The sequence below is a fragment of the Artemia sp. Qi Xiang Cuo genome, chromosome 1 (genome assembly GCF_049724085.1).
Source record: "Artemia sp. Qi Xiang Cuo chromosome 1, ASM4972408v1, whole genome shotgun sequence".
NCBI classification, from domain to species: Eukaryota; Metazoa; Arthropoda; class Branchiopoda; order Anostraca; family Artemiidae; genus Artemia; species Artemia sp. Qi Xiang Cuo.
This window is the reverse complement of record NC_142794.1, coordinates 69418310-69442778: the sequence shown is the minus strand read 5'-3', so window position 1 is coordinate 69442778 and position 24469 is coordinate 69418310. Positions and strand designations below refer to the sequence as shown.

The following is a 24469-nucleotide window of genomic DNA, read 5'->3' as shown; positions in this document are numbered from 1 at the left end:
ATTATTCTAAAACGTCCCCTGAATTCAATTCCAGGGTACGGGCTTGCCTGCCAGTTGGATAAGAAACACTTTTTTTTCAAAATAACTATAGGATTTCGTACGTTTTGCACTCTTCCAACAAATATGAATTAGACTATAAGATATTTTAGAACGACTTGGAGTAGCTTATAGTCCTAGAGCCCTTTGAGCGTCCAAGGTAATACTAAAGGTAGTTGAAATTATAAAATAGTATCAACGTTTCGTTTGCTTCCCTTGCCCTTAAAATAGTATGGACTAATTGCAAGGCACTGTTCCCACTTTTGTTTTCTGTTTTGTTTTAATAGCATCTAATTTAAAATAGCACAGCACTACTTTCCAGAAACAAAACTGAATTGCGGTTTACAGGATTTACTGAATCCATTATTTCATGTCTCATTTTTTGCCTTCTCTTTTTTCCCCTTGCTTTTACCTGCTTTAGTAATCAGGTTCTTCATTTCTATATTGATTTAAAAGAGAAACTATCAGATTTGAAAACACTTTTAAAATTAGGTTACCATCAGTTTATCTTGCTTTGGGCTCATTAATTGCCATTGCCATCAATTACTTTTACCTGCTTTAGTAATCAGGTTCTTCATTTCTATATTGATTTAAAAGGGAAACTATCAGATTTGAAAACACTTTTAAAATTAGGTTACCATCAGTTTATCTAGCTTTGGGCTTATTAATTGCCAGTGAGTTTACAAATACAAATTAGGAGATTGGGCCTTTCAGAAAAAAGCTAAAAATGGAAAAAAAAATCTTTGGCAACGAGTTTGAATTGCAAAATATTTGTGAAACTTAGTAGTGTTAGTTTAAAAACGAGAGGTCAGTGTGTACAAAATCTGACCTCTATCGAGTTTTGTACTTTGCTGTAGTGCTGATGCTTACATAAGTTAAACACAACCAAAAAAATTGTAAAGTAGAACTGAATGAAAAGAAGAGGAAAAGTTTTATATATAATACAAGAGAAGTTTTATATATCTGTTCAGCATTAAAATCAAGATGAAATTTTAGAATTAGAGTTAATTTCCTGAAACGCAGAGTTTCACACGAACTGATGTTTGTGAACTTAAAAATTGAAAGCAAGAAAATGGATGAAAGCAAGGATGAATTTTTAGGACTAAAATCAAATCTCCAAAACGTGAATTTTTGGATCAATTGATAGTTTATAAATTTAAAAAAAACGTTAAATTTTTTTTGTTTAAGTAAGCTTTGAATTCTTAGAACGATTAATTTGTTAAATTCTAGATAGAAATTCTGAATGCAGCCTTTGAATTCTTACTTGATGCAGGAACTTAAAATAAAACGGACGAAATTAGACATCAACACAAAAAAACGTCCTATTGGCATGGAAAACACAGCCGTATAACCAAACATCATGTTGTAAACACTCAAGATAAGAAAAACTTCTCTAAAAAAAATTAATTATTGTAACACTAGAAGCTTGTTATCGTACAGAAATTACCCTAAATGTTTATAAAAAGGGATGGTATTAAATAAGACATAAATGGATAGAAAAGGCATAAACGGGGGATAAAAAGGGATAAAAACAATATTTTCTCCCCTGAAAACTGATAAGTAATCATTCAGTTTGACCAACTGAATTGTCTGCTTTGTCCTTACTGACCTCTCTGTCACTAGGTACCATCCCTAATATCAAAAACCAAGGAATCACCATAGACCATCCTGCTTAATTGTTATGATAGTAGGACCATCATGCCTAGCAGAACATGTCACCAATAGCGAGTGGAGGAAATCGATTTTACTTTAGAAGGATAGAATATATTGGCCTTTTCTTGGAATTGGACCAAGGCTTAAAAAAGGCTAGTCTGGAGATTTGAACAAATAGTTTTACTTCCTAGAATATTGTGGAGTCTCATGAGGCTATAAGGTTGTAAAAATATCCCTTTTTTCCACCAAACATGTCAAAAATCGGCCTTATAACTCCCTAAATGTTTCATTCTTTTCTTCTTCCCCCTCTAAAAGAAGATACACACTGACTCATCGACGTGTTTAAGGAGACAACAAAATATGAAAAAAAGCGGAGCTGAATTGTGTCTTTTAGACTTAGGAGGACAAAAAACGAGCTAAGGCTGATCAGGTACCCTATCTAATATAGGCATACACTTTAAATTGCTGGTGTACTCCAAATTTAAAGAACATAGGAAATTGATAAGAGAGGAAACTCAAATTCATGGTTCCCGTGTAACTCAACCCCCGTTTGACTCAGCCCGTTATACTCAACCCTTGTTTAATTCAGCCCCCATATAGCTCAACACCCATTTAAATTATTCTTTATTATTTTTTTATCCTTTATTTTAACCTGATTCAACTGAACCCCATGCTACTCAGCCTCCATTCAAATCGACCCCTGCAACGGGTTAGGTTGGATAGGGGTAAAATTACTGCGGTTAGCTACATCTAAATGAAACATGCTTATAAAAAAAGTAGTACCAATAAATTTCCTGTTTTGTACTCTTCCCAAATACCATAGCCACTTTCCTAACAATTCATCTCCTACCTCCCTGACGGTCTCCTCAGACATAGCCTTAGGATATATATAGGCCTATATAATTTTTTTAATGAATCTTTACTCTATAATTGCAGCATGTTTCTATTAATCAGATTATCATATCTTTCTCCGTTGTTATCCACAATTTTAAATCACTTCAAATAATGTTTTTTCCAACAATTGTATTGGGATCTCTTGGCGGAAAGGATTTCACCCGGTCAAGAATGCGAGAAAACTGTATACAAAGAAGACATGACATATCACGAGATTCAGAACAACGGCGAAATATTTTATTAGGGATATATTTGCAACCAACAAGAAGGGAGGGGGGTTGCATTGCCAGAACACTCACCGTGATATTTGGAAAGAACATAAAATAAGGAATCTAATGGTACGACTTTTATTTTTTAGCATGTTTCCTTTAGACACGGTCTACCACAGCAAATTTATTGAATGGGATTAAATAAAATGGGGACTGAATTGAGTTGAGGGTGAGTTGAATGAAGATTCCGTTAAACGGGATGATCGGTTTTGAGTTAAACACAGGCGGAGTTAAAGACACAGCGAATTTCGTCTGCTAATAGAAAACTACCAACGCCATCTAAATTGACAAAGTAGGTAATAAAATTAGTTATCATAAAGCTAATATCTAAAAGCCTACTTTTGACCAAAAGGTAAAATAGGTAAAAATCGACAAATGATACACAGATTAACCTAGCCCTAAATATTTTTATAAGTCAAAAATAAGTTTTAAAATAAAAGAGTCTTCCTGTCTTTGGAAAATTACCGCCAAGACCCATGAAAACCTAGTACCTTAAGATTTTAGCTAATCAAATTTAAGCTCGTTTTAAATTTATCTAGTTGTACTAGATAAAGCTATAATGTTAATGATCCTTTTACTTTGTAACTCCTATAAAACCTGTCTTTGAAGCCTCGAGTTTCCGATATTATCAGTTTCCTATACTCTTTGCGCCAATACCTCCATGTATTGGCGCAAGTACTAACGAAAGTACTACCTTTAGTACTAACTTGAAAGCATACTCCAGTTAAAGTACTAACTTGAAAGTTCACGAGTACATCATTCAGAATATAGGCACTAAATAGTGCATTCTTTGGAAGCTAAACTCCTCGGGCTCAACCCCATTTAAATTATTTTTTATCCTTTATTTTAACCTGATTCAACTGAACCCCATGCTACTCAGCCTCCATTCAATTCGATCCTTACAACGGGTTAGATTGGATGGGGGTAAATTTACTGCGGTTAGCTACATCTAAATGAAACATCCTTATAAAATAAATGTAGTACCAATAAATTTCTTGTTTTGTACTCTTCCCAAATACCATGGTCACTGTCCTGACAATTCATCTCCTACCTTCCTGACGATCTCAGACATAGCCTTAGGATATATATATAGGCCTATATAATTTTTTTTAATGAATCTGTACTCTATAATTGCAGCATGTTTCATTAATCAAATTATCAGGCCTTTCTCCGTTGTTATCCACAATTTTAAATCACTTCAAATAACGTTTTTCTTCAATAATTGTATTTGGATCTCTTGGCGGAAAGGATTTCACCAGGTCAAGAATGCGAGAAAACTGTATACAAAGAAGACATGACATCACGAGATTCAGAACAATAGAGAAATATATTATTAGGGATATATTTGCAACCAACAAGGGGGGAGGGGCTGCATTGCCAGAACACTCACCGTGATATTTGGAAAGAACATAAAATAAGGAATCTAATGGCACTACTTTTATTTTTTTAGCATGTTGCCTTTAGATGCGGTCTACCACAGCAAACTTATTGAATGGGGTTGAATAAAATGGGGACTGAATTGAATTGAGGGTGAGTTGAATGAAGATTAAGTTAAATGGGTTGGATGGTTTTGAGTTAAACACAGGCTGAGATACAGACACAACCACATTCGTCTAATAATAGAAAACTACCAACGCCATCTAGATTGACAAAGTAAATAATAAAATTAGTAATCATAAAGCTAATATCTAAAAGCCTACTTTTGGCCAAAATGCAAAATAGGTAAAATAACTAAAGTAAGTCTTATTATATGTCTACAATGTCCTCATACCACAAATCTTTTATTTGCTGTTTATCTCCCCCCCCCCCCCGACTGATATGAATTCCTCCTAACTTCACTTTTTCCTAAAAATTTATTTGTTTAATAAAATACTCCATATGTATTTCAATACGTCCCTTATATTTGTCTAACAAGAACAAAGCAGTAAATAAACATTAGAAAATGACAGGGACGCATAACAGGGGCGGGGGAGGACTTTGGGGCCCACTTCTCCTAAAATCCCAAATTTTACCCAACCTTTAATAGAATCTAAGGGTGAAGATTTACGGTAGAGGTTTGATCAAACAAAACGTGTGGCTCATTCTTTTTTACTTGTTTTAATGATTATTTTTACTATTTCTGTTTGTTAACAAACAAACCACTTTGGACGAATTTGCCCCTGTTCCCTCCCTAAAATAAATTCATGTGTTTGTGTATAACTTCCTTCAGGTAGGGGAAGGACCTCGTCATGGACAATGAGGGACTTTCCAGAGGACAGCGGGAAAAACTACTAAATATTTAATGGGAAGGGAGGCTGAGTGAACAGTTTCTTTTGTTGTTTTCTTCACAGAAAAAAATGTATATGACTATTTTCCCTGTAAAGGGATAATATTCAAAGGAGGCATAGCGGAGCCATAGCATCCTGATGCTCTAAAATTGAAAAAAAGTGTCTTTTCGGAGTTTTTTTTTGCGGGATTTTTTAAAGAAAGGAACCCATTTATATGCCCTAGACCAAACTCGTAAATAAGGTTCAGAGTTTATTGCGGAGTCAGTATATAATAACGAGATAAAGTAAAAAGGTTATAAAATGAAAATCTCATATAATGTATACAAAGATAATGTAAAAGGCACAAAATATGATGAACAATGTAAAAAAAAACGTTTTGAAAGCGTCACCAGTCAGAAGCTAAGGCTATTTGAAAAAAAGAGAGCATTTTCTGCCATTTTTGCCAGGGACAATTCGTCCTTACTCTCTCTCTCCAGGTATAAGCATGTTCAAAAGGACTGGTATAATAATGAAGATTTAATCTAACTCTGAATTTTCTTCAGAATTCAGCCCCAATCCGATGGAATAAGACAAAATAAAACACAAATTATCCTAACACTATCTTCTTCTTTTTAAAAAGAGGAGAAACTTGATTTTATAGCTCAATTAAGAAGATCTTTGAGAAGTCGGCCTTTTCCATAGTGCATATTATATAGGCGCTTCCAGGAATCTTTTTTATTCTGATCAGAGCCCGGTGTCGAAAAAGGAAAATATTATGAACCCTGTAAAACTATCAAAAGCTACGACAGGGGAGGAGTATAGCTAAACGAAACATATTTTTAGCTATCAAGTAATAGCCCTAATCTCCTAAGGACCTCTAATATAATTTTATAGTTTCTAAAACGTGCGGCTATAACACTTTAGTTTTAAGGCACTTCACTAAGTAGCATAAAAAGAGATCAGTATAATACTGGCACAATATTGAAGCAAACTAGACTAGTGAAATAACATCATTAAAAGCTTTAGAAGATTAAAATGAAAGCAGAAAATTAAAATCAGTATATATATACAGCAAAAACGTACAAACATATCTTCAAAATCCATTTCTTTGGCAGTGAGCAAATTATCAGCTGCTAAACATCACAATAAACAACAACAGCTGGCCCATTCAACAGAGTTTCAACAGCAAATAAAAATGTCAGACAAACAGGTAATAAACAAACAGAATGCATAAGAGATACTACTATATACCAGCTTTACATGCCCCCTCCCAACTATATATCGAAAAAATATAAAGCAACAACATTATAGCTCTTCTGCGATTGTTCTTAGCTGACCAGAAATAGACGCGAAATACATTAAAAATTAGAACTCGGTACCAAAGATGCTTCCATATCTGACTGGTTACAGATACAGATCACATAAAGATAACGATAAATTGAAAAAGTAATTAATATTTTTCTAATTATTCAAAATAAAGGAACAAATTTTATAAGCCAAATTTTGTATACTAATATCAGAGATATTTCGATTATTAAAATAATCGTTAAGGAAAGTAATATCTTCAAATGTGTTCATTTATGATCATTGACATGGTTATGGGGGTACTGGAGGGAGAGAATTAGTTTCAACAAAAAACAACATACTCATTTTCAGTGGGAGGGGGGTCCAACTTTGAAAATGATACCTTTCGTCATTACTTAGCAAAAAGTATGCATTTTTTAAATAGTTATTAATGCTTGAGTGGACAGAAGTCAGAGTTCTTGTTGCATTAACACCCTTAGACAATCACCATGCATGTTTCGTTTTGGTACACTATTATGAATCTGGAAGAAGTGTAGTATCTGATATAGGATAATATCTGCTCGTTTTAAAATTTTCTTTCGCTCGTTACCTTATTTAAGTCTGTTGGACAAAGTCTACGGGAGGTGAGTCCCTTCTTCTTCATTCTTCTGGCAACACCCCCTCTTCAAACAAAAACTATAATGGTAACTCTTTTTTTCTAACTAATTATTTTCTAACTTGGAGTCTACCAACGTCTTGTTCATAAGAGTCTGCTCTATACTATTCGCTGTTTTAAATCACGAGTTTATTACATGCTAGAACTTTTGAGTGAATAAGGTAACCTAGACCTCAAAGCTCCATCGCTGCTAGATACGGCTTTTAATACTTTTTTCAACTTTTTGTATATAAATATACAAAAAGCACACTAAACAGATAAATAGGTTTGAATTGAGTCTTTTAATATAACTCTACGATATTGCCTGCATCAGCAGCAAGCGGCAGCGGCAACTGAGGACAAGCGGCTGCCCGCTCCAGTCTTAGTTTCTTGTCCATGTCTAGATTTTGAAAGATAGCCTTTTTTGGGGCCTTTTCATCGGAAAAGGCCTTTTTTTACATTCCCATATAGAAAATGGAAAAACAACCTAAAGTAGACTTTTCTGGTGCCATATGGCACTTTATGATGGCATTATCAAGTCAAATTTATAAAAAGCAATCAGATATAAAATTAGCTTCTTCTAAATGAGCCCTTAAACAGCTCTCTGTGATGCTCCAGGGTCCCCTCCGGCCTTTCTGTTCCAGAATCTGCATTCAAATTACCCTTTTTGGTGCCATATGGTAATTTATTATGGCGTTATAAAGTCAAATTAAAAAAAAACAATTATACTAAAAAATTTACTTTTACATTAGCCCTTAAACAAGTCTCTATGATGTTCCAGCACCCTATAAGCGACAAAGAAAAAATGAAAAGCAGAAAAAGAAAAAAGAGGACACACTGCTACCCATGCAAAAAAGTGATTTTCCCTGTTGTTCAAGGTCTTTAAGTTTCCTGAATAGGTTTTCGACAATTGCAATTCAATGATATACTTTGGTTTCAATCGAAAGCCGTTTTTGAGGGCTTTTAGGTTATTTTTCAAAACTCTTGTAACTTCGTTTAAAAATTAATTTCACTATTAGGATTAATCGAAATAATAGTTACCATTTCTGAGCGAGCAAAAAATGACAGCTTTTTCTCATAAGACAATTTTTTTAACGTATTTTTAAACTTGTGGTTAAAATTCGCTCTTTGAAAGGTCCTGAAATCTTTGTAGTCAATTTTACAAAGAAATTAATATTCAGCTATTGTCAAAGAAAATGAAATTTGAAATGGAAATTATGTTAAAAGGATTTATTTTGGGTTGTTTTAATACTGAGCCCTGAAATTATTTATAAAACTGACTCAACTCTGCGTATATTTTAAAAAATATAGTCTTATTTTAATGCTACTGAATCAAATGCAAACAATTCAAAATTTAAATTTACGCTTGTGAATACAAAAATGACTTATTCCCAAGTTAAATTACGAAAATACATTGAACCAGTTAAAGCGACGACTATAGGATAATCAGCTTCTGAAACACAGCCCCAGACAATTGAAGTACGTGACAGTGCACCATTTATACGAACCGTAGTATGTCATTTTTGCCAGAAAATTTCACTTTAAACAATACGGATACGAGTTTTGTTTGCATAGCCTATAAAAGAGGTATCACTGGTGTATCTTCCAAAATATATTTATACTAAAATCACTGGTATCGGGATATCACTGATGTCAAAATGTGTTTTACTACCTATGTCGGCTTATCTTTATTGCACACACACAAAGCTGAAGGCCAACTCGAATACGTTTGAAAGCTAACAATGCAACATCTCATACATTATTTCACAAAAAAAGCGTTTAGTTACCATTACCAAAGAAAGCACCAAACTCCAAAAAATGCCAACACCAATTGACAAATAAATTTCACTCTTTATCACTAAGATAGTTATAACCATAAGAGGAGTCATACTTGAGAACGCGTGATCCAAAGGTTGCTCCTTCTCCTTCTTCAAGTCGAGCTCGATTTTTTCTTTTTCTTATATCGTGACTCTCCTCAATGATAATATGGCGATCATAAGGAGTATCGTAATTGACTTCAAGGATTGTTGAGAATGAGTGTGGGTACATGAGATCAAGGACAGAAATCACAAAACCAATAGTAAAACAGATAATGCCTGAAAGTTTGGAAACAGTAAGAACTTAATTAATGGTAATTTCATAGAAATTTTAGTCTCAGCCTTGAAATAGATAATTCACCTCGAAAAAATGACTTTCAAGGGTTGAGAAGAACATTTTTTTAATAGGTTATACCAAAAAATTATAAATTCATGCAATAGGCCTACATACTAACAAAAGATCCCTTCAAACGATTCAAGGGTGGAATTTTTGCTCTTTCGAAAGAAATTCTTCCCATTCAGCCCCCCCCCCCACTTAGTATCTGCACGTAACTAACCTCCAAATTAACTATTGAAAAACACAGTCAAACAACATTACGTCACTCTTGATCAGTCTAGCTGATTTTTTTTTTTTTTTCTGTCCTGCTTTAATATTTACGCAAAATCTTTTTGTTGAGGAAATATGTGTGAGCTTAAAATTAAACAAATAAATTTGGGGGGGGGGTATTTTGAGCCATTCATAGTTATTATAACATATATCTGCATAGGGAAATGTACCAATTTCTATGAAACATACTGTTTTTGAATTCAAATATCCAAAGGTAGTTTAAACAGTAAACCATTTTTCCACTACCAGCGGTACATGCCGTAACAAATTATTGGATTGTTTGAATAAGAATTACCTGAAAATTCAGAAAATTTTGAATTTCGAGGGGCCTAGGCCCAGAGCCCCCCATAATAAAATTGTTAGATGGTAGTAATACTTATATCTGCAGTGAAAATTGCACCTGTCTCTGTAAAAGTCCAGTTCATTCAATGATAAGCATGAACACTAAATCCTTTTTGAAAAACCGTGAAAACAAAGTTCTATTTCAAATTCCTAATCTTTCAGGTGGGAATAAGGGCCTGGTAACCAAGAGTATTCCCAATCTATAGTTGGGGTTTCAGTGATTTTGAACTGAAAATTTTATGTTTTACATTAGTCTCCATTACATGATCCCTAGCAACACTACTCTTCAGAGGTAAAAAAAAAAAACTGAACTGTTTGATTTTATTACCTTTCGTAAACTTCCTGTGATCTTCCCTTCTCCGTTTCACAATTCCCTTGCCGGAAAAACGTCACGAATTTCGATCTCTTAGCCTCACTAAGCTACGGACTAACGATAAAAAAAAAGAACTACGAAAGCTGTGTTGTCAGATGGGCTTTTTTTCCACCCCGCGAGTTTATCTTAACCGTCAAGGTCGGGCAGAATTTTGGTATGGGCGTGGGGACTGTGGGGTGGGAAAGTGGGCTTTTTTTGTACAAAATGGGTTGATTTTGGATTTATTTTGCCTGAAAGTTTCGAACCAGACAAAAATTCCAAAATCACGGTGGATCAGCCGTGGTTATTCACCAAAAAGACAAGAGCCCTCCTTTAGCACGTAGAACACTTTCAATTCTGAAACGCTTCTCCATTAGGAATTTATTTCTGCATGGCTGAGATGGCTCTGCGTTGCGAGTCCTATAAGTTATAGGGAAGTTTATTGCTACTCAGATTAAGGCATGACTTGAATTTTATGCAGATCCATCCTTTTTTTTATATTTTTGACAGATCTGGCCCAGTCTTTTTGTGGCCTGGGCTTAGTCTAGAATTGGGGCTGTTGCTAAAAAATCATGTCAAGAAAACAATTTATACTTTGTAATATGCATATTTCCCTATGTGTAATGGTATATACCTAGAGAAGGAAACATGTTAAGAAAAAAATTCATACCTGATAATCAATATACAGAAATAATTGTTGCTGATGTATGGCTTGTAGCCCTGCTTTACATTACCCCAAGGCCATCCCCCTTAATTTGCAAATACACGACTGAAATTCATCCATTGTGCCAGTAAGTTTAATCAACTATGACAAAACAAAACCAGAAAAACAAGTTACTGATGGGTGGCAGAATGCATCAGAAATATCTAATTTTGGTTATATACTTGCACATTAGGGGAAGGAGTTAGGGATAAATTATAGCTGAGATACATACAATATGTGTTATCTACAATTATTCTGCATATTATGAATTTTTTTCTTAACATGTTTCCTTCTCTACATATTTTTCTCTAAACTTTTGTTGGTAACACTTTTTTAACTACATGTTTATAATAATTTACCTCCCCCTCCCCTAATGTGCAAATATACATGGGTACCCATAGGCTTAAGTGTAGGGGGGCTTACCTGGTTGAATTGGAACTTCCAGTGCTTTATAATTAAAATCTCAAAACAAAATATCATATGCAGCACAATGGTGCTGCCTAAATAAAGAGCAATGTGGGCACAATATATTGTTTTGTTTTTTAGACCAGAGCACTCCTTATAGAAAGACATGTCGTAGGACCTTCAAAAAGAACTCATAAAGGGCAACCAGCTCCCCTCCCCCACGACAATCAATTTCTCATACACATCCAGTCAAAAATTAGAGACAACGGTTTCGTTAAGCGTAGTTTAAAGGTCCATGAATTATGACTTCGAGAATGCCCTCCCCCCACAACCCTCAGAGCAATAGTCCAAAGAGAATATACCAACATCCTCAGTAATCAAATAGAAGAAATATTTAGGCAGACATTGAACTAAATCAAAACAAAATATGAGCATGTGGACTTTCAAAAAGGTGACAAAGCAATATCCCAAGAACAACTTATATTAATAAGTAAGATCTTTAAGAGTACATTGTGGGGGATTCTGAACTAGCCAGAAGGCACTAAGTGTATACTTTTAGTGCTACAACTACAGTTACTGTAACTAATGATGCTAAGAGTAGTAAGGTGAAAGTGCCCCCCCCCCTTGTTCCCCCTTATGGGCACCCATGCAAACATATAGTCTGAATTATATATGGTAAAATTCTAGACAAGCTATTTGTTGCTATCTTGGGAAGGAGTTAGATTACAAAAATAAAGCTTTGTGGGATAGGTTTACAGACTAAGGTATGTCCTTGAAAGATATTTTTAAGTAGCCAACTCATATCTACACCTTTACACAATAGAGGGCCCAGACCTTTGATGACCTCTAAAAACCTTTGTTTTATAAAAGTGAAACCATGCGGAATAGATCTTCTGCTTGAAAAAAAGTACAAAAAAAATATTTTCAGCTTTACAACTTTGCTCAATCCAAATTTGGGAAGTTTCAAAGATCTGGAAATACCTTTCCAAAATTTAGGAAAAAACCCTTGACATGGCTTAAAATTCTACTCTAATAACAGGAATTGCATTTTGGAAATTAACCCGGAGAAAAAGAAACTCAAAATTAAGACAGAATGTTGTTTTGTCAAAATTACAAGACTTAGAAATAATTAGGGGTTTAACAGAGTAAAATGACCCCTCTCTCCCCTAGTATATTTTTTGCCCTGGATTCATATCTACAAGTTTTGTTTTTCTAACTTAACTCTTCCATGATGTCGAAAAGTAACTTGTCTAGAATTTTACCTTGTATATTTTCTACTAATTTTTACACTAACTCTTGTCTTAACAGTCTGCCAAAAAATTGAATAAATAATGAAAAAATCAATAAACAGAAGATATATTGGAAAGATAGAATTCGGGCTAGGCTAGCCTATATTTTGACACATTGGGGGTTGGGAGAGGAAGGGCAGTTGAAGGAAAATAAAAATGTGCTATCTCTACTTATTTAATTTGGAAGGTTTCACAGTGACTGTTCTAGGTCATCAAACATCGGTGACTTCAAAAAGGAGGAGAAAGTGGAGGTAATTATTTAAAAATATTTCTATAAGATTCTTGAAAGATTCATTCGACTGACTCAAATATTTTCCAAAACAGCAAAAAGCCACTAAACTAGAAATTTACCAAAACAGAAATCAAGGTCTATTAGTCTTCAATCAGAGGTACTGAATAAGAAACCTATAAATAAAACAATTCTCACTTAGAAGTATGGAGAGAAACTATAGTTAAGCTATTTTGAAGGCACTTCCAAGCCCTACTCATATATTTCCCATGCATTTTGCCATGCATCACTCTTGTTTAAACCATTTTTTTATAGAAATAAAGTAAATACTTAGGAAGCAATGAAACACAAATACATATAGTAAATATACAATTTTGGCAATGCATTGATACATAAGAGGGGTGGGATAAAATATAATGGAAGAACCTTAAAAATACTGAACTGCCTTTTCGTTTCAAATGGTTAAGAAACAATTCCGTCTTAAAATGTTTCCTTCTCAATAGCCCCAACTATATGGTAATACTAAGTAAAGTAGTGTTTTCACACATTCCTGTACCGAATTTTGAATGGTATACATCTTTTACCTAAGTTTCTTGACCTACCAAAACCACTGGATCTATATCTGATTGTAGAAGACTTTCAGATATAGTGCATATCAAACATTATTTAAATAGATTTAGGAACATAGATAACAATAAAAATGAACTTGATAATATGATTAATAAAAACATGTTGTATGTTGTAAAGAAATAATTGTGTGGTTTGAGTGTTGTCCAGTATAAACATATGTCCTAGGCCTATATGTTGGACTATGAGAGTTGAAGGATACATTTTTTTAGTGGAACAAGTATTACAATTAGAAAGAGTAAAAGGTATTTATTAGTGTTCCGCTTGTCCCTAGTTCTGATAAGGAATCTTATATGTAATTACCAAATGTACCCTTCAATTCTTTCCGGTGGTATTTCCAAGTATAGAAATTGCATCCCAACCTTCTAATGGCTGTCAGTTAGTGGTTGCATTCCATGCTGCTCTCATAATTAATGATGATCAATTTTGGCTAGAATGTCTTCCATATTGCCTCAGTCCTGCCCATCTCTAATTTCTGGTCTTCATTTGTAAAACGATTATACGTTTTGAGTTTTGTCAAAAGTTGGATCATGATTAGGCTTAACACAATAAACCATTACCGAATCACCAATAGAGTTCACCAAGATAATATCCGATGCTACTTTAGGTATTAAAACCTACAGTGCCTGGTGTATCCCATTCATTTTCTTTTTTGTTTTTGTTTTTTATCCCTCCGTGTTATTTCATCGTGGGATATCGAAGCCTTTTGTAGAATCTCTATCCTCACGTTTCTTTTCTTTTGTTTTTTTTTAGGGCTGACCTTAATCATAAAGTTATCCTTAAATATTGTGTTGCAACTGTACCAAATAACGTGTACCAAAAATTTTTATGCAATAATAAACCAAAGATATTGTATGTCTTTGGCTTGTGGCTGTTACTAGCGTATTCATTGGAATAAGTCATATTAAATTCTAAAAGTTAATAAAAAGAGTTCACAGCTGTTTAACCATTTTGACACATAAAACTGCAGTTAAAAACAGATGAATTTTGGCGGATCACATAAATCGTTGTTCTTCCGTGAAAGTGGAGCAGGATGAACAAAAGGTAGGCAAGCAAGGTAAAAGTAGAATTAGCTTAGGGGCAAAACTTTTTTTGACTTTAGCACGAAAGAACTAATTTAGCACTATTTCATCATTTGTAGCACTGCAGCACGTGCTGCAATTTGTAGCACTTTCGTAATACAATTTTTAATTTTGTCATTGACGAAATGATGAGGATTTTGAAAAAGGTTAAGGAATTAACAAAAAGTTTGGACCGCATTTTTCCGTATTTGTTTTGAGAGATTTGTGTAAAGTTTTATTTAACCAGAACCACCTTTTTGCCGTGTTTGTTTCAATTGGTGCTAAGTTTGAAATAACCGGACAAAAAACCTGATCTAGAACTAATCCACCTACACTTATCGGGCCATGCGCGTGTCGCGGCGTTTTTTTTACTTTAGCACCGAAAAATGTTGTGAAATACACAAATTTGGGAAATTTTAGCACTTTATTTTACAACAATTTTATACGCGCAAATTTTTTTTTTTGACTTTAGCACCGAAAATTGTTGTGAACCACACAAATTTGGGCAATTTTTGAACTTTATGAGCTGACCATGATGGCAGTATTAGTTTTCAAAGGCACGGGCGTATTTTGGCTTGTTTTTCAAAGGCTGGGGCTTGTTTTTTCACTTTGTGGCAACCCTGTACGAAAGCAGTAGAGTTGCTTGGTAACACAATTGATAAGTAGTGTTTGACCAAAGATTACTGCAATTTTTTCTGAAACTATCTCCGTCATTCTCATCCACTTCAAGTAAATCGAAAATACCTCTTCAGATGAGACCAGGAAATAAGAAAACAATAGAAGATTCTCTCTCGAACTCGTTTTGAGGAAGTACTCCAAAAATATGAAAAATAGGCCAATTATATGGAAAGATAATAATTTATACGAAAAATCAAAAGAATAGCGAATACGACCTGATTTAAACCACCCTCACCTGCTAAGATTTTTCCAGATTAAAACTCTTCAAGGTACTGTAAGAATAAAACATATGTTTAATTCTTGTTATTATTATTCAATAAAAATTTTCTATCAACGCCCAGATTTTACTTTGTCTAACAACTACTCGTGAAGGTAACAAACTTGGAAAGATCAATGCTCGATAATTAAATACTCATGAAAATCTGGAAAATCTTTGGCCTTTATTTTGGAGGGAGGTGGCTATAATTTTTTCTCTATTTTGTCTTGTGCATTGGGGTCCTCTTAGCGCAAGGAATCAAGGATATAAGTTTTTAACCCAAAAAAAGAAAATTTCAACATTTTGTCTTATATTAGGTTTCCCTTGGCCCACGGACTGATTCAAACTGGTCAAGGATAAACAAGATTTCCGGCCCATTTTCAGGTCCCTAGCATCCTTATTAATCCGATTCAATTCCTTATTTCCAGTCCTCATTTTCCCTCATTGGAATAGAAAATGATCATTCTATCTCCACATTTTCTATTTTTATTTATTGTTTCGTAATACCTTTACTTAATGGTAATTCATGGTAATCTGCAAATTTTTAATACCTTTGCAAATTAATACATTTATGGATAAGAAACGTGCAGATTTGTATCTATCGCTATTTTTTTCAATGTTTTTGCTTAATAGAAATTTATGAATACGTAAATTGCAGATTTTAACTATCTCTATATCTTTAATATGTGTCTATTTTTCTATTTCGCTTCAATTCTTCTTTTTATTATATTTCTTTTATTTCATTTTTCTTGTCATTGAATCCAACCGCCCGGTTATTGATCAACGCCCGGTTTTATGCTTTATCTAACATTCAGCCGTGAAGGCAACAAACTCGAAAAGATCAATGCTCGATATAATTAAGTACGCACGAAAATCTGGAAGTAAATTCGTATTTTTTATTTTTTTTCATGGTATGTTGTTAAAACCGTTAATGACATCACTGAGCTTCGGTGAAAAGAAAACCTATGCTTTTCCAGGATTAACACCCCTTTCAAAACAGTAATGACATCAGTAGTGACAATAACACCAAACGCAGTGGCGGATACAGAGGGAGGGGAGGGGAGAGGGGGGGGGGCGTCCCCCCTAACGTAGTCTACAGTAGTGTAATTTACTTAAATAACGCAAGTTTGCGTTAATTAAACTTGCTCCTAGCGCAAGTTTATTGGATCAACCTATTTTGCCCCCCGCCCCCTAAAAAAAATCCTGGATCCGCCCCTGACCAGACGACAATACAATAGTAAAATAATTACATTAATTAATCATAATAAATTAATAATAAAATCAAAATAAAATAACGAAATAAAAACAAACACGGTAGAAGGCTTATTCAAGTAGACAATAATAATGAAACAAACATAAAAATATTAACCCTGTGGTGACACAGCAGTATTGATCTCTGCTTGGTAGTACGGGACCCCGAGTCCCACCTCAACCACTGCAGGGCCCGGTATTACGTGGAGACTATCTATTGGCGTCTCCGAACAACCAAAAAAGAAGAAGTGCAAAATGAATAAATCAATAACACTGAAAAGCCCGCCTGCTGTTAAATAGAAGAAGAAGACTGTTTTAAAACAAATACACAAAATAGTATTAAAATCTAAAGTAACGAAAATAAAAATTCATATTAAAAAAATAACATTTCTTTAACATTTTTGTAAAAATCTGTGTACGTTTTTCGAAAAAATGTTTATGATTTTACGTTTTTTAATAATAAAGTGTAAAAAAACTAAAATTTTATTTTTGAAACCACCATCGGTGAAATTATATTATTCATTTCCTTTCAAAATATTTTTCAAATAATTGTTTTACATGGTTTCAAACCAGTTTTTATACCAATTTTCATAGAAACATTGTAATATAAGTCAGCAATATCACTATGTTAATTCACTTCGTTTTTCCACTGTCTTTATAAATTTGCAAGGCCGTACCATATCTAGGATTTCTTTTCGGAAGGGGGTTTACTCAAATATTTTTTTCGGGGGGGGGGGGGGTACACAAAAAAAAATCAAAAACAAGCGCAAAAAAAATTTTTTTATACCCATTTTTGTTAAGTTTTTAAATTTGTTCCCCCCTTTTTAAGACCTTTCGTTCTTTGAGATATGGAAAGTAGGATGTGTGCTGAAACTTATTTCAAGGCTGGAGCCTTCAGAAAAAGCGTTACAAAATAGAAAAAACTATATAAAGGAGAATAATAAATTATTTCGTAACCCGTAGTAATCTTGAGGTTTCGAGGGGATGAGGGCCCAAAGGCCTCCCCTTAATATACGCGCAAGAGGAAAAATAAACGGGGATCTGAGTCACCATTACTAAGGAAAAAGGAGATGCAAGCCTAGTGAGCCGGGAGTATGAGGGAAACAGAAAGACATTAATCTTAGCCTGGCTTTTGATCTGAAAAGTTTGTTAGATTCACATTTGACATTATGGCATAAATCGTAAACATCCCTGGATTTCAGAGGGGAAGGGGCAATACCCCCACCACCAGCGTACATGCTAGAAGGAAATACGAAGGAATTTTTTGATTTGAAAATACGCGGTTTCCACACTTACCTGCAGAAAAGTTCAGCCAAAAGCACCAGCCAAGATAAAAATTTAACGTTGATTCTTCAATATGAACAACCAAGTCAAATTTTGGGAGTAAAACATAGTACACAAGATTTGCGACTACCATTTGAACACCGGTAAACACCATTCCATAAGCACCGTAACGAGGGACAACAATTAGTAGTATATTCATAAGACACCAGGATGCGAATCCAGACCTAAAATACAAAAAATTTGCGAAAAAGAAGACACTATTCGCTGGACTATAGACAATTATTCTGTAAAATAAAATCGATTGTAAAAAAAAACACGCAGAAAAAAAAATTCCTAAATGCTTGTCGTAGGAACATGTGGGCTGGACTATTTCATTTGGTGGGGTAAATCTAGATTTTTATTTTACGTATTTTTGTCATAATCCAAAAGAACTGAGAAAGTCCTAATATTATTATCTTTAACAATTTAGCTGAGAATTTGGCATATTTTTGCCAAAAAAGTTTGCAGTGTTTTGAAAAAGGATATTCAAGACCCTGGATACAGTCAGACATAAAGTGTACTAACTTTGCACCGAAAAAAAAGAGAAATGTGCTTTTGATGGCAGAATAATAATATTTAGCCGCAGACAGGCAAATTTTAAGTAGGCTTTTGAGTCTTGTTTTCATAGAATATTTAGAATCATTATTAGGCTGAGGGTAGTTAACCAATATATCGTTACGAAAACACCCACAAGTGTTTTATAATAAACCCTTCCGTCAGTTCCAATTTGTAATCCGGATTGCAGTGGTAGCTAGCAACCTTGTAAGAGACGATCACGTCCAATGTTAAGAAATATAAAAACCCATAGCTCCTAAAAAAGGAGTCAGATCAAAACAAAAAGTACACCATAAGTACCACCTTGTCCGAAACCCCTATATAGGAAACTTTCTGTCCCTTGGCTTGAACAGCAAGGGAAATATATTGGCTTGAAAATCAAGAAAAGTGGCAGCTACTACAACATTCTGCCTAAACGGGATATTTTTTTTCTTTTTTTAATATTAAAGGTGATCTTTCAGAAGTTATAGAAAAAGCAGAAAGTAGTGAAGTAGCTTTTATCTTTAATATTAAAAAATGGGAAATTATGCTGAAGAGAATATTTAAATTAAAAAAGAAATCTACAAGGAGAGTGATATTACAGAAAAAAGACAAAATCCGCTTGAATGTTTTCAGTCTAGACCTAAAATACATAAATTTTGCGAAAAAGAAGACACTATTCGCTGGACTATAGAAAATTATTCTGTAAAATAAAATCGATTGTAAAAAAAACACGCAGAAAAAAATTCCTAAATGCTAGTCGTAGGAACATGTGGGCTGAACTATTTTCCTTATATTTGATATTTTTGTTTTGAGATTTCTATTATACAGCATTGGAAGTTTCTATTATACCACCTAAAGCTTGAAGATTACTTGATATATTGTTATTATGGTCGCAACAGTAGCTGCAACTTAGCAAAGAGTGAATCGAAAATAAAAAAAACACACTTCTAAATCAATTTCTAATATTACACAAAATAAGAAAAAAAGGCAACTCAAATCAAAATTAAGGAAAAACATATTTTGTCTGAAGCTAATACTTTCTGTCTTCTACGCAACTTTAAGGCTTAGAAATAGGGAATCAGCTTGAAAAAACCTTTTCAGGTTATAATTTAAGCTCTAAATTAATTTCGGAATGACTTATTGCATTTACTCAACTAATCCACAAGATACGTTGTAAATCCAAACATCTAGAGTTTTCTTTAATTAAATTCCAAATATATTTAAAAAACAATGCAGATAATATCGACCGATTTATTAGGCGCGTAAAAGCGAAAAAAAAAATAAAAATGAGAAAAATAAAGATCAATTGCCTTTTTTTTGCGATCTAGGCTACAAACCAAGGACATCCACCCATATTTTCCCAGGGGACTGAAATGAGCAATTTTGCACCAAAAGAAAATTTAAAAAATTGATTTCTTGATCCTAATATTACAAAAATTAGCATATCTGACATATCTTCAGTCTCCCAGGGAGGCTGAGAATACACAAGTACCGAAATTTTTCATGGAGAGAGATCAGGATTTTCCATTATTATTTAAACACGATCTGAAATTAAATTAAAAAAAAAACAAGCTTTTTCAACTGAAAGTAAGGAGCAATATCAAAAGTGAAAACGAACAGAAATTATTACGTATATGAGGAGTTGCCCCTTCCACAAGACCTTGCGATTACGCAAAATTTTTGACTTTTGTCCTAATTCTTCAAGAACGATTCCTGTAAAACAATGGCCGTTTTATTAGAATTCAAAAAAAAATTATTTAAAATTCTAAAAAAAAAAATTAGCGTAAAAAGCGAGATCTTGAGGAGGGGAGGCAACCCCTTTCACATACGTATTCATTTCTGGTCGTTTTAAGTTTTGATATCGCTCCTTAGTTTCAGTTGAATAAACTTGTTTTTTTTTTAAATTTAGTTTCTGATCGTTTTTAAAAAATACCGGGAAATCCGGCTCTCTCTCCACGAAAAATTTCGGTACTTGTGTATTCAAACCGGTTTCTTCGTTAGTTTAGAAACAAATTTGGGCTATATATTTGCACATTAGGGGGGGGGGGGTAAAGTATAGCGGGTCTGCATGCAAAATGTGTTGGGTAGCCTACAATTATTCTTTATATTATGATGTAAGAATTGTTTTCTGACTTAAAAACTGTCCAAATAATTCTCCCCCCCCCCATATGTGCCTCCTTGCATAAAACACAGAAAAGTCTATCCTAGTAGAAAATTACCCCCACATGATTAAGCAGCCAAAGGGAGTGTCGCAAATAAAAGAATGAAGAAAAGAAGGGATTTTGGAATATTCTACTGATATTCCAAAATATAGGTAGAACATGTGGTGTAGAATATCCTATGGCATTCACTTATATTTTATTTCTTTTATTCTTTTTTTCGTGTTTTTGGAGGTTGAGTGAGGATAGCAGGTTAAGATAAAGTATAAATAAAATAATTTGGAGATATGCAATTGCTGGCAACTGTACATGTCTTGCCAAATGATGGAAGTGCACAGAGGTACTGGCTGTGACTACAAAGTACGAGTAATTACTTACCGTGAACTTGATCTGGCACCGACACATATCGTTCACGATACCAGTCCTTAGTTCAAGGCCATATCCAGGGGGGTTTAGGGGGTTTGACCCCCCCTCCTCACGAAATGTTTGTCTGACTCGTAAGAACGTAACAAAAATGGACATAAACAAATTTTGTATGCGTTTTTTGAGGTTTTTTGTGTATACACCCCCCCCCTCGAAAAAAAAATCCTTGCATAAAACACCCCCGAAAAAATCCTGGATATGGCCCTGCCTTAGTCCTTAAACTTCAAGTCAGAATCAAGTAAATTTAAAATGGAAAGAACTCCTTATTTCGAATAAGCAAGCAAATTATTTTCTTTCACCTTTATTTTATTCTACTATGTAAACTCTAAAACACAAACGTAAAAACACAGAAAAGAACTAAAAGAAACAGAATAGTAAAATTAAATTCTACAGGATGTTCTACACTCTATACCATATATTATACCTGTATTTTGGAATATAGGTAGAATTTCCCAGACTCCCTTCTTTTCCATATTCGTTTGTCTTACTTTCACTTCGGCTGCTCAGTTTTACATGTGTGGAGTAAACTTTTTTTTTGGGTGGGGGGGGGAGAGGGGTTGTAGCTTTCCCCAAGAAGAACTTTTCGGAAGGAATACATTTTCACAGGGGAAACTATCAGTTGGTGTGTTTTTTGGGGAGAGGGGAGTCAGCCAAACACCCTACAATATAAATTTTGTTCTATTTGGTTAGATATTGTCTGGTTCGTTTTTTACTGTCATCTTCCATCTAATTCTAGATGATAAATATTCGTAAATTGAGGTTTAATTTTCATTTCTATGTAAAATGCTATTGATTGATATGTTTAGCAAGTAATATATATATATATATATATATATATATATATATATATATATATATATATATATATATATATATATATATAGTATATATATATATATATATATATATATGTATGTATATGTATATATATATATATATATATATATATATATATATATATATATATATATATATATATATATATATAACCCCTCCCCCCTCGAAGATACCCCCCTGCGGAAAATAACCCCCACGGAAAATACCCCCCTCCGGAAAATGTCCTCTGGAAGATACTTCCATGGAAAATACCCCCCCCCCCGTGGAAAATAAGCCTTTCCAAATTTTAGAATTTGATTTGAGTTGGGTTTTTTTCGTAGGGTGAAGGAATTTTGGTACTAGTCTATTACACGCCACTCACTCAAGTTTACGCTGTGTAAAACAAACCGGTTTCTTCGTTAGTTTCTTTCGGCTTAGCGTGAGACAAAACAATGACAAGTGACAGAATAGATGGGAAATATATAATTTGGACTATATATAGGGGGGTAATTTTCTACTAGGATAGACTTTTCTGTGGGTCAATTGCCCGCAAAAGAGAATTGTCCGGAGGAATTGTCCGCGGTGGGAATTGTATGTAGGTTTTGAAAATTTCAAAATTGTATGTAGGTCTTGAAATGTAGATTTCAAAATTTTGATCGGATGCATTTTGGAGAAAAGAGGGCGTGGGGGAGGGGATATATTTGCCCTCTTATTAAATTTTAACTGTAAAAAAGAACTAGAGCTTCCCCAATCGAATAAGCCCCCTCCGAAGTTTGTGCGATCATTCCTTTCATATGAAGCGCCTCTGGGAAAAAGAAATAATAAAACAATGAAGTCTTATGGCTTTTTATTATATGAAGCTATAGCGTATAAACTTACGCTATAGCGTTGCCTCTGATATGTTTCTTCAACTGAAAGTTTATTACAGGGTATATTTCTCTACCCTCTAGATTTCACAAAACAAAATGCGAAATCTAGGTCTTACAATCTAATTTTTTAGGGTTCAATCCCTCCCTCCACTCCCAAAAACCCACAAGAAGTTCCACAGACTACCACCCTCCAACTGGTGTTCAACTACGTGGTGTTCTACATAAAAGAATCTCAAAGGGAAAAGATTTGTTAAATGAAGCTTACAAATTATTTCCTTTAACATTCCACTTCTATGAGCTTCATGCCCCCTGGCTATATGTCCTCAGAAAATTGTGATGTTTTAGACAAGAGTTTTTGGTTCTTTATAATCGGTTATATATCTTGGAATTTTCGTCCAATAGCATTTCAGCAAAATTTTTTCAACAACATGGCTGAAAACGGCACCTTGTTATTGTGAGCTCTCTATTAGTACTTGACAAGGCCACTAGAACTCGTATTTTCCTTTATGAGCTCTCCTTAAATACTAAATACTCGATGGTTCCACATGATGGTCCTTGACAAACAAACAAACATGATTCTTCGGTATCTTTTAAATTTGATGGAATGAAAATCATGAAAATTGCACCACTTATCACAGTATTTTTAAGTTTTTGTCACTATTGGAAGTGTCATTCTTTACTTAACGTTCATAATGATTGGCAGTTTGACCATAATTTGCAGTGCATGCATTTTGATTCTTTCCAGAGGTATATATTGGTGCCTGTCCATCGCTTCCCCCTCTTAGAGATCCGGCCCACTTGAGCCTTGAAATAAGAAAAGTAGCTGAAATATATTTTAATATAAAAGAAAAGTGAAATATTTATTATCATTCCAGAGTTATTTTTTTTTACAAAATAGATTTTGCATAAAAATAGAATCAAAATAAGAAAATTAAGCAAACGTAAGCTATTATGTGCTTACAATTCATTTTGAAAAGTTATGCATAAAAAACCTAGCAGATGTAGAACCATTATTTTTCTTTTTCCTGAAGTTGGATTATGTTTCTGGCTTTTTTTTTTAGGGGGGGGGGAATGCTCTGCCATACCTGCGTCTAAATAAAATCCTCAGTAAAGCATATATATATATATATATATATATATATATATATATATATATATATATATATATATATATATATATATGTGTGTTTATATATGTGCGTGTGTATGTGTGTTAGATACATACCAAAGCATGATACATGTGAAATAGCCAGCTTGTCGGTAGTTTCTTCCCCATGTGAAGCCTTCTTCATCTACACTTAGGTATTCGGCAGTGGTCAAAATGGGATACGGGAGGCCCCTGTGCAATGCCTTTTGATACTCTTCAGCTAGTTGGTCAGGCTTTATCCAATGAAAACGTTCGTTAAAGTTAATTTTTTCAGAGTTGGTTTCATTTTGGTAACCTTGAAAAATATTTATATTTCACATAATGAAGAAATTAAACAGCCAGCATTATTTTATTTTACGCTCAATAGATAAATAGAAAAACAATCAAAAATAATCTTTAGATTTCATGGCAATAACGGCATTATTTTGGATAAGGAGTGGCAACAACGCGCACAAATACCTTTGAAAAGCGGAAGGACATCTTAAAAAGTCAAAGTTTTTGCTTGGTTGATGGGATTGTTGTATATTTTTTAGTTTCAAAA

General features: G+C 33.9%; 1 protein-coding gene across 2 annotated transcripts in view; it reads right to left on the bottom strand.

Annotated features, from left to right (window-relative positions):
- mol (dual oxidase maturation factor 1 mol) overlaps positions 1–24469 on the bottom strand; it is a 94223-nt gene that overhangs the window by 6397 nt on the left and 63357 nt on the right. Inside the window, exons 4-6 of one of the 2 annotated variants that reach the window (XM_089086544.1) lie at positions 24007–24223; positions 17951–18162; positions 8929–9133 (exon numbers count right to left, since the gene is read on the bottom strand). In XM_089086544.1, coding sequence (XP_088942670.1) covers positions 8929–9133; positions 17951–18162; positions 24007–24223 — 634 coding nt within the window. The remainder of the gene's footprint in view (positions 1–8928; positions 9134–17950; positions 18163–24006; positions 24224–24469) is intronic. The other variant, XM_089086553.1, reaches the window with a different exon arrangement.